The sequence below is a fragment of the Marmota monax genome, unplaced genomic scaffold (assembly GCF_021218885.2).
Source record: "Marmota monax isolate L192 unplaced genomic scaffold, Marmota_monax_Labrador192_F-V1.1 WCK01_AAM20220418_F8-fsc00019, whole genome shotgun sequence".
NCBI classification, from domain to species: domain Eukaryota; kingdom Metazoa; phylum Chordata; class Mammalia; order Rodentia; family Sciuridae; genus Marmota; species Marmota monax.
Genome location: NW_026695242.1, coordinates 23510344 through 23522358, shown reverse-complemented (window position 1 = coordinate 23522358; position 12015 = coordinate 23510344). Strand labels below are relative to the sequence as shown.

General features: G+C 30.6%; 1 protein-coding gene across 3 annotated transcripts in view; it reads right to left on the bottom strand.

Annotated features, from left to right (window-relative positions):
- Positions 1 to 12015, bottom strand: part of Pcdh15 (protocadherin related 15) — a 1685700-nt gene that overhangs the window by 47247 nt on the left and 1626438 nt on the right. For all 3 annotated transcript variants that reach the window (XM_058578029.1, XM_058578030.1, XM_058578028.1), the window contains one exon: positions 5481 to 5569. In XM_058578029.1, coding sequence (XP_058434012.1) covers positions 5481 to 5569 — 89 coding nt within the window. The remainder of the gene's footprint in view (positions 1 to 5480; positions 5570 to 12015) is intronic.

Here is a 12015-nt window from a genome sequence, read left to right as displayed (position 1 = left end):
CATTCGTAATAATTCTCTACTGATCATTTCTTTCAACTATCTTTGTGTTAAGTTAACTTAGAGAAAATTTGCATGTTGCTGGTAACTTACTTAGAAAACACAGCTTATAAGACAAGCTATACAACTAAAGAAACTCTTAATTCCTGTGGTTACCATGTTGGACAGACAAGAACTCTCCATATTAAGCTGAATTTGAAGTCTTCCAAGTGACCTATGAGGTTCTATATAACTTATTTTCTACTTTCTTATCTGTATTTTTATTTGCTGAGCATACTCTGAGTTTTTATATCTGCAGTTCCCTCTTTCTTTGTGGTTATTTGAATCTAATTGCATAGTCATATGACTTTCTACCTTAGTTTATTCAGTTATCTGTTCAGATTTAATCTTATCAAAGAGGCTTTCCTTAACTACCCTCCTTAAATTAGTATAACCTACCTGCCACAATTTTATATTTGCAAGTTATATTTACTTGTGTTTGTTGGAATTGAAGTACCTAACATCATATTATATATTAGCTTATTAATAATGCTATTTTATTCGCTGTTTCCTTGCAAGAGAAAATAAACTCCATGTAATCATTGTTTTCTGGTTTATCTGAGTGCTTACAACTCGTAACTAACTTTTTAATGAGTAAATCACCAGCTTTATGTTATGGATATTAGCACACTTAAAGAGTTTAATTTATTATCCATGATTTCTTAGCTAATCATTAGTGGGGTGTAGATTAAGCATAACTAATTCAAACTCAAACAGAATTTAACCTTTCTCTTCAAGACCAAGTTTTTATTATACTGATTTAAGAAAATGTAAGTAATGAAATTTATCATTTACTGTTTCATGGATTTGCTTGTCAAAAGACATCTGAATTCTTATGCTAGAAATTTATGTGTTTTGGCTAGATTTCCAAACTATGTTTTGTAACTTTAATTCCAGGAACTATAAATTGATTACTCAGACACATTTCAGGTGCTCTATAAATATATCATGGAGATGAGGCTCTTGCACATTAAATCAATAACTGCTTCAATAAAGTCCTACTAAAATTGAATTTTCATATTGTATTTAGAAAGTAAGAGAAGCACTGGAGCAACTCTGAGACCTAAATTACTGGTTCCAATTTGTATAGTATTTCCAAAATATTTTTTATACAATCTTGGGATTTAAGTTTTAGAACCCCAATCATTATTAATTATTATTAATTTTATTAATTTGGGGTTTATAGTGAAGAAGAAGAAGAAATGAAGAAGTCAAGAAATAAAAATACATTTTAGTTTCTTCTCTGTATGCTTATTTTTAAGTATTTGTTGATGTTAAATTGTCCCTACTCTTATCCTCCCAGCTGTTGTCTCTATGCCTTAATCTCAAAAACGTTTAAGTAAGAAAAACACAAAGTTCCAAACAGATAAATTCTAAGATCAACATGAGACACTGCAGATGTGTAAGGCTATCTGTAGGAAGACTAGGATAACATACTTACACTGAAATTTGTTGAATGCATTAATATAATTAAAAATAGATGTTTCACCAGGCATTGTGGTGTACACCTGTAATCACAGTGACTTAAAAGCTGAGGCAAGAGGATTGCAAATTCAATGTCAGTCTCAGCAATTTAGTGAAACCCTGTCTCAAAATAAGAGATTAAAAAGGCTGAGGATATAGCTCAGTGGTAAAGTATTCCTGGGTTCAAGCCCAGTACAAAAACAACAACCAAAAAAAAAAAAGATGTTTTATTACCAATGGGATTTGACCAGTTCTTTAAGCATGACATAACAAAAATGATTTTAAAATTTACTGAAACAATTTAAGCCCATTTGGGGAAGTGTGGAACTAATCATTATCACTATTATAGCAGCCAAGATTTACTCTAAGCATTCTAGTTTCCAGGTGCTATGCTGTTAGCTATCAAACTATAGTAGTCTTGTTTGCAAAAACTTTTTCATCACAAAGTAGATATAAGGTTATTAAGCTTTCCTTTCATCAAGTTTCCTGATTCATCATAATTTTAGACTTTCCAAGGAAACTTTGGATTATGTTTTGGCCTTAAATATGGGTCTACCTAAAGGAAAAAATAAAAGTGATAATCTCATGGAATTCAAAATGTCCACTTCATTTATAACAGGAATGTCTCATGGGAAATACAGAAAGTGGCTTTGATGATGAAATGACTTGTCATCTATGAATGTCCACAGGGAATGAACATGTTAATTAGTCTGGTCACTGGAACAATAAATTTTTATATTTAATTAACTAATTGGCACTCTGTGGTCTACATGGTTTATGTTTATATTTTATTACTCTTTAGTACTGATAGGATGAACATATAGGGATTCACACTGCTTAATCAAGTATAAAAGTTCTCATCTCTACTGTTTACATCAACTAAGGTAACTTTCAAAAAAGTGTTCAATATATTCCTTCTTGAGAAAAATCTAAAATCTGGGGCTAGGGTTGTGGCTCAGCGATAGAGTGCCTACCTAGCACATGTAGGACACTGGGTTCGATCTTCAGCACCACATTAAATAAGTAAGTAAATAAATAAATAAATGTATTGTGTCCAACTACAACTAAAAAACAACAAACAAAAATATTTTTAAAAATCTACAAAGAGGAATCAGGAATGAAAAGGACCATCCCTTCAACAACCGGTGATAGAAAAACTGAGTATCTACATATAAAAGAATATACCACATATAAAAATTAACTTTAAATAGATTAAAGACCTACAAGTAAGACCTAAAGCTATAAAACCCCAGTAAAGAACATACGAGTATAGTTACATACTATTACATTTGGTAATGATTTGTTGGATGGGATACCAATACCATAGTCCACAAAAGCAACAACAGACAAATGGGATGACATCAAATTTAAAATCTTGTGTTTATTATAGGACCCAACCAACAGAGAAAAAAGGTAACCTATGGAACCACACAAAAAGCTGCAAATCCGATGTCTGGTGAGGAGTTTATATCAGAATATATGAAGAATTTCCTTCCCCAGCTTAACTACAAAAAAATTCAAATAACTCCTATGAAAATAGTCAAACAACTCAGACATTGCTTCAAAGATTACATACAAACATCTAATTGCATATAAAAATATGCTCAATTTTATTACTCACCAGAAAAATTCAAATGAAAAACACAACAATGTATGACCTTGAACCCTTTATGATGGTTACTATCAACAAAATTAAGAGAAAAAGAGAAATGTTTGATAGGAATGTGAAGTAGTACAAAGCTTTGTGTACTTTTGGTGTAAAATGATACAAATATTATAGAAGAGTATTATGTTCTTTAAAAATATTAATGAAGTAGAACTCCAATATATTACAAAAATTTCACCTGTGGGCATATATACAGAAACATGAAATCAAGGTCTACACAAGATATTTGTACACCTATGTTCATAGAAGCAGTATTCACAATACCCATGAAGTAGAAGGAACCCAAATGTTTTTCAAGGGATGAATGGATAAACAAAATATAGTAGGCACATACAATAGAATAAAATTTAGCCTTAAAATAGGACTAGAACTGGTGACATAATACACCATGGATGAATACTGATGCTATTACATTAAGTGAAATAAGCCAATTACAAAAGGAGAGATTGTATTATTCTATTTACATGATATATTGAAAGTCATCAAATTTATATATTTAGAAAGTAAAATGGTGGGATAACGGGAGAGGAAGAGATTTGTTACTTAATGTATATAGAATTGCAGTTCCACAAGATAAAAACATTCTAGAAATCTGTTTAAGAGCAATGTATAAAAATTTAACAATAAAAAGTTATAAATTTAAAAATCACTAAAATGATAAAATTTATTATGTGAAATTTTAGCACAATGAGAAAAGGAATGAAAAAAATGTGGTTTTTGTTTAACATACTGGAAAAGACATATTTAATACTTTCAAGATTATTAAAAGAGATCTGTGGATGTACCTCAGTGCAGAGTGCTTGCTTAGTGTGTGCAAAGTCCTGGGTTTCATCACCAGTATTAAAAAAAAAATTATCAAAAGATAGATGACTTTATTCCAGTTTTCAAGATAAGAAAGTATAGCCACAAGTATTAACTGTCTTGCCCATTTACAATAGAATCTCATATGTACTTTTGAATTCATAAACTGTTATTCATTATAGAGTTAAGTTTTTTTTAAAAAATGTTCAAAAACATGATATCATTCTATGTAAAGTTGAACTGTCCTTTATATAAAATCCTCTTTATGTAAAAAGTTTAACATTCTTTGTATATTCATAATATTCATGGTAAAGGTATATAATTTAGTTCTCAACAATCTTATAGGCTTTATTAGTTCTTATTGACCAAAGGTGAAACTTAGGTCTGAAACAATCAGTTGTTATAGTCTGTGTTACAAACCAGTCATATGAAGTTCAAGCTCCTTTTGCAATCATACATTTATCTGAAGTTGACAATTTTTTTTCTTCTTCATATGATCACATCCACCATATCCAATAAGGTCATCATGTCTTACAAATCTCTACAAAACTGTACTTTTGTTTTGGATTTTCTATTTCAGTTTAATTAAATATAAAGAAAAGGCATCATGATTTTTTGTGCACAAGACACTCATTGAATAGAAGTATCAAGTTCCTACTATATAACTACAGTTAGAGCAATAAAAAGAAATTTCCTACCTACATAAAGATTATATTCTATTGGGAAAATGACATATTTGCCAAAATATTAGATAATGCTTTGAAGAGAAATAAAACAGAATAAAGGGTTAGAGTTTAAAAAGGGTACCATATGAAAGCACAGAACACACACACAAACACACAAATAAATACAAAATATGATAATTACAAAATATGTTAGGATAGTTTAGAATGAAATAGTAAAGACATTTTAATACTGTGTGATAGTATAAAATTAGAGAATAACAGCCTAATAAATAATGGCAACTATAACTGTGTCAACAACATATTTGACCATGTAATGTCCAATGTTAACAAAGAATAAGAACATGCTACATGTTTTATATAACTAAGAAGACATATTGTTAAAAAATATTTTTAATATGGTTTTATAGAATAATCTCTAGAAACTGAGACATACTATTTTTAAAACTAACATTTTCTGGACTAGCTGGATTGCTAACATTATACATTTTATTGTTTATATAATCTAGGACTGCAAATGAAGCATACATTAAACTATGGATGTAATTGCCAAAATATTAGCAATTTGCAGTCTTGAAGTTTTGTTGCTGTATCAATCAAAGCATTCAGAATAATAAAATCTTCTCAAACCTTTTATTGATCCTTGAAGGTAGTATCAAAATATTTTATATTTCCAATGAAGCTATATAGAGAAAATAGTAATCTAACTTATCATGAAGAAACTCTTTTAAAAGATAGCTTTAATCTGAATATCATAATGATTAAAATGACTTAATAAAATTAAAATCAGTCATATGAAAATAAATATATAAGTAAACAAAATCCATTACTCTGTAAGATCTTCTATCTTTTTTTCCACTAAAGTAGGGGGCACATTGGAAACAATGACTTGCATATCCAGCTGATTGACCACAGAGACCTGAAAAAAAGAAGAAAAATAACTCATTTATTTTTACTCAAAAATTCAACACAATCTATAGAGAGAATAATTTTATGTTGCCATCTACTTTTTATATAAAGCCTAACTTCTCTACCATCTATGTTGCACATAGATGCCTTATCAGGGAGTCAGAGTCATATAGTTACAGCAATCACTTAATTAACTTAAATGTGAAGTAGCCACAACATTATTGGGAGAAGTGAAAGTGTTGCAAATCAGAGTACACACAATTCCTTTGAAGAGCTCAGCTACCATTTAATTCTACTGAATATTACTATTTAGAAAGAAAATTCAGATTTGCTGAATATTTCAATGAAGGGAAGAAGAAATGCAAACTATTATGGAAAATGTTTTCAAATAATTAAAAACATTTCTAACCATTTTTTTAGCCTAATACATCAGGTCTGAAGACTGTATAATAAGCCAGGGATCTGTTGGCTTATCACCTATGCACAACAGTTAACATTGGCAGTGTGACCTCTGTACCTCTAACTCATTATATAACTATCTGGTCCCAAATACCTAAGTTTTACTTAAACAGATAAGTCCTGATTCTTTATTTACAAAAATCACGTAACTTCATTAGAAAAATTGATTTTCACAGTTTTTATGTAACTTTTTCTTTTCTTATTGGTCCTGGATAAAAAGAACAAATTTATGTAGAAACCTTTTCAAATTACTTTTGAGTTTTAGCAGAAAAAAACATGAAAAATCTCTAGATGTACATATATAAAACTTATGAAATTGTTTCTTTCCTTCTCTCTCTCTGTCTCTCTTAATATTAGACCATGAAAAGTCAGAAAAAAAAATCTAGTGAAAAAGAAATATCCTGGAAAAATAACAATCATAAGATATTATTTAAACAAGAAATATCTTCACCAGAACCTTCTGAACATCCCATCATATCCTGTAACTGCCCTCTCACCTGGACTCAGAAGTTCTGAACTAGTGGCCTCAGGAATGAGGAGCTATCCCAGTGTATTTGAGCGGAAGTACTTCCAACTACTTAGTGGGAGGAGGTTCAGGAGTGATAACATGGTAGTTATTGACAGGCAAAGCAATGAAGAGCATAAGCAGTATATTGAAGGGATGACAGAGAATAGGGATAATCATTCTTTATTTCCTTTAATACAGGTTAACATCACTATCCGTCCTGTTGGATGTGTCTCTATAGATCTGTCCCTATATCTAATAAACATGTTTTTCCTTATCAGCATTTGGGCTCTGAATAAAATGCATGCAAGGCATATTTGGTAAATGCATATTTGATAATATGTAATAAGCACTGGTTAACTGTTCACCCAGCTATTTCTGTTTTCCTAGTGGGATCACTGTAAAAATAGATTTCCCAGACTTCCAGGTTGGTTATTACAGACATATGATCAAGTTCTTGCCAATGTAAAGACAGGAAGGGAAAGAATTAATAATATTAGACTTCTTTTATCTGAGAAATCCGCCCCCATCTACATTAGGATGAAGAAGCCATAAAGAAGGGGAGAAGTAAAAAGGGGAGGAGCTTAAGTTTCTGAACTTTTTTGAATAACTATAAAGGACACTAGTCAAACATGTATACTCTCTTGTTAAGTCATATGAGAGAAAAAGAAAATCTGTTTTGTTAAAGCATTAAAATTTTGGAATTTTTTATTATATATTTACCCCATCAGCTCAAATATCTAAAGTTCTATTACCACAGTTGTTGGTAGAATCTTAATAATTTTAGAGCAATAAAACTTAGACTGTTAGTTATATGTGGGTGCAAGGAAGCTACAGATTTTCTGTGCTTGTTTTCTGCTATTGAGCAGCTGATTTATAAATAAATATTTAGAATTCAATCAATTTTATATGGTAAGGAAGCAAAATTTGGCATTGCAGATATAAGTAACTCTCATTGGCCTTTTAAGGACTGTCAATGATTTTGCTGCATTCCGGAGAAATAACTTGTTCAAAAAGATTTTAAATTTATTAGTGAGTTTTGGAACTAAATTCTGACTGAATCAATGATAAAAAGTAAGTAATATTTTAGGTCCTCAGAAATATGTACAGATTGTTTATAATTTTTCAAAAATATTCTTAGATCTTGACAAATTCTGACATGATTTCGTATTCTTAGGACATAAGAGGAATATAATGAATGTGGTAGCACACTCTTATAATCCCAGTGATTCAGGGAGCCTGAGGTAAGAGGATCACAAGTTCAAGATCAACCTCAAAAACTTAGACTCTGTCTGAAAAAAAATAAATAAATAAAGAGCACTTGGGGACTTAGTGGTTAAGCACCCCTGGCTTCTATCACCAGAACCAAAAAAAGAAAAGAAAGAAAGAAATGAAAAAGTATATATGTCTATTTCTGTTAAATTAATAAAACTCAGGCTACATTTAACTACAAATATATTGTCTCGGATTACCTCTAAAATTGTTCCTTTCCCATAATAAGACTATGAGGATATATTAGAAATTCATAAGGATTAATTACACCATAATTTTATATTTTTATGCTTTTATTGTATGGTGCTGGGGATTTAGCCTAGGACCTTGTGCATGCTAAGCATGTGTTCCACCTCTGAACTATAACAAAACCCTACACCATAATTGTAAAAATATCCTACAAATTTCCTTAATTCAGCTCTATAGGTTGATTATAAGTGAAACTTTTCAAAATATAGATTTATATCATTGTAGGTATTGCTTTTGTAATAGGTTAAAATGACTAGACACAATAAAAAAGAAAATTTATATTTTTGAATCAGAGTTCTAAAACAGAGGTTTCTAATTTACATATTTTATTTCTAAGCCCTATTATTTCTTCCTCATAAACATACTATCTTTTTATTTCCCTTTTTTGATCCCATAAAAGTTAGAGATTACCATCTAATACAAATACAACACAACTCATAAATAACTGATATATATGGTACTTTCATTTTTATGGTATCCACATTGAAAGATAAAAATTGGCAAAATTATTTCAATAATGCTTTTAACCCAATAATTTAAACTTTAATGTTATCCGAATATATATTCAATATAAAACATCTTATTAAGGAAATAGTTTATATTTTTTTTTTCATCTTAAGTCTTTGCAATCCAGTGTGCATTAAATACTTACAGCACATCCAATGGTGACCAGGTGAATTTCCAGTGATCAGTAGTTACATTTGACTGATAGCTAGTGTGTTGGACAATCCAGTTACAGATACATGCATCACTTCCTGCTTGAACTGGTCATTGTTCCTTTTAAATGAACTCTGCTATACACTCACTTTTCATGAAATGAAAGTAATGGTTTTAAAGCCTTTTCATATCATCATATATTTTCTTCTTTGATATTACATTAAAACTCAAGTGAGAATTTCTACAAGGTTAGGTTTAATGTAAAATCTAAAGCCACATTTAGAAACATTTTAAGTAACACTGAAAATTCATTTATCTTTATTGTAATTTGAATTTATCTTTTACCCATGAATGAGTTTTCAATGTCTTTTTCAATCATGTGGAAAATATTGGTTCAGATTTTTGTCAGAGTTTTCAAATGGGACACACTTTGTTATATAATATCAAGAAAAGAAATATTATTTACTATAATCATTGATCTCATAAGTTAATCTTTAAGTAAAGGGAAGCTGTCATTTCTTAGTGGCAGATATAAGCTTTCCAATATCCAATTTGTGCTAAAAAGCTTCAACGTTTTCATTAGCAATAAATACTATCATTTGTTTTTTCAAAATGACGTGATTACAGCACTTACTTTTGTAAAATTCTACCAAATAGTTTTAAATAGACATATTTTGTCTTTAAGTTAAGGAATTCATGGGAATAAAGCATAGGGAATAAAAAAAAAAAAACTATTAAAGGAAGGAAAGTGTTTTGAATCAGATTCTAGTGAGTAAGTTGAGTTAGTGGTGGAGTACTAGTTTTAGCTTTATGAAATAGAATCCTACTCCATTAAATAACAATGAGGATGCAGATAATATCCTGGACTATTGGGAACAGATTTTTCTAGGATATTGGGAGTGAACATTCACTCCAAGAAATACAGAGTGAATGCTGTAAAATAAAAGTTCATTTAAAATGAAACTAATCGTACTTCTGTGTTTCTTTTTGGCAGATAAAATCACCATGGGAAGAGGTATGGGGAAAGTAGAGAGTTGGAATTAATTAGAGTTACAACTTTGCTAAATGCGTACGTGTATCAGTAAAGGTGGTGTGATTGGCTGTCAACTTCACTGGATTAAGAGATGTTTAGATAATTGGTAAAGTATTGCTTCTAAGTGCTTCTGTGAGGATGTTTCTGGAGAAGACTGGAGTGTGGGGTAGTAAACTGAGTGGGTGAGCTGTGCTCTCACTGAAGACTGCACCACACAATTGGCGGTTGCCCCATAGGTAACAATGTAATATAAGAAAGGGAAACATCCTCTCTTTCCTTTTGGCTTTTCCTTTCTAAGTGGTCATATTTTCTCCTCTCCTTGGATATAGACTCCAGTGCCTCTGACTTCTGGGACCTCTAAGCCATCAGTCTTAAATTGCTAGCTAGTTGTCAGGCTTCTGGCTTCTTAGACTGAACCATTCTACCAAGATTCCCTGGTTCTTCAGTTTTCAGATGGATATTGTGCATTTTTTCAGCCTTATAACTGAGCCAATCTAGTAAATCCACTAGTTCTGTTTTTCGGGAAAACCATAAATAATATAGAAAAAAAAGGAAGCTAAATTTTTATATTAACATGCTTATTATAATTGAAAATATGCCATAAAGCTGATAAGCAAGAAAGGAGAACATTAGGAGGTCTCAATAAAAACATGATGGACAGAAAATATATTGTCATCTAACTGGAATAAAGGTCCTAGTGGTGACAAAAGTGATAAATTTAGTTAGACATATTCAGCATTATAGTCAAAGAGTAACAGGTTTGAAATGGAGATTATGGAGGTACTGGCAAAGATAATGGCTCTGAATGGTTGAAATAGGGGGGAGGGCAAAGTCATGGGAACAAAGGCATTCAAGGAATGTGAGTTTTGATCACTGAAAAAAATCACCATTGCATATAAAGAATGATGTTAAAAAATTAAGTCCAGAGAATTGACGGAGATAGTGAACAGTAATTCCAGGAGTTAAAGTCATATATATGATGGATAATTTTGATCCTAGGTTTGGGAGATCACAGGAAGTAGTGAGTGACAGATGATGAGAATGAAGACTGGACTCTTGGGAGGAAGGTAAGGTTTAGAAGTGATGCGGTTGTACACAGAAGATCCTACTCTACCAGTGGGCAGTATGAAGACTGTGACAGACAAAAATGAAAAAGAATCAAACAGAAGCCACCACTAATAAAGCAGCAGTAAAAATGGTGCCATCTCAGGGGAGAACTAGATTTGTACTAAACAAGAAGCCTTCTTCTAAGTTTAATAACCTTATTTTATCCCACTCTTACTAAAACTTTCCAGTGGCTTCCCACTATATTTAGGGGAAAGTACCAACATTTTTCATGTGGCTTAAGTCTTTTCTATGGACCAGTTATTTTCATCTCTAGCCTTATTAATTATTCATGTTCCTTCTCACATTCTTCTCTGATGAGTAAATAAATTTCTGTGACTTTTCAAACTTGTCATCTTTTATTTCCCCTTGTTTTTGGCACATATTGTGTCTTGTGCACAAAAGCCATTCCTTTTATATCTTACTTTTTTGAACTATAGGATTATGTAATTTTGCTGAGAAGGCTTTCCTGATGCTCTTAGTTTGTGTCAGAATATAATAATATATGATATGCATATTATATATGTATATAATATTATGATTTATTTGAATTTTTCCTTGTAAATATATTTTGGCATATACTAAAATTTTCATATATTATTTATAAAGTATAAATTTAAAAAAACATAAATTTCACATTATTTATATATAAATCATATATATACTCTATTCACATTATATATATTCTATTTATTTATATATTTTTTGTATTTATTTTATCATATTTTGACTATACTTTGTGTAGTGATCTTATTATTTAGTCTTTAAGGTACCCATTGTGCAAAACTTACAAAACAGAATAAGAAAATGGTATTCTTTTATAACATTTATAGATCTTAATTTGATCAAAATTCTATATCAACCTTAGTATTTTCTGTCTAAACTTCTTGGTTGAGATTGTCCTTTCTTCATCCATTGATAGCTTTACAGTTACAAAGGAGAGTGTAGCTGGGGGACAGTTGGGGCCTTCATACCCACCAGAATCATGGAAATTGGTCCTCACCATTATCTAAGAAGACAAATACCTGATCATTTATGACTGCATGCATATGATGGTTAAGTTTGTCCAGTAGCTTAATGAAGAGAACTGTGAGAAATTAAGATTTATTATGACAAGAAGAATAATACACAAACTATGCTTTACTCCATCTTTATGTGACAAATATATTCAAGAATA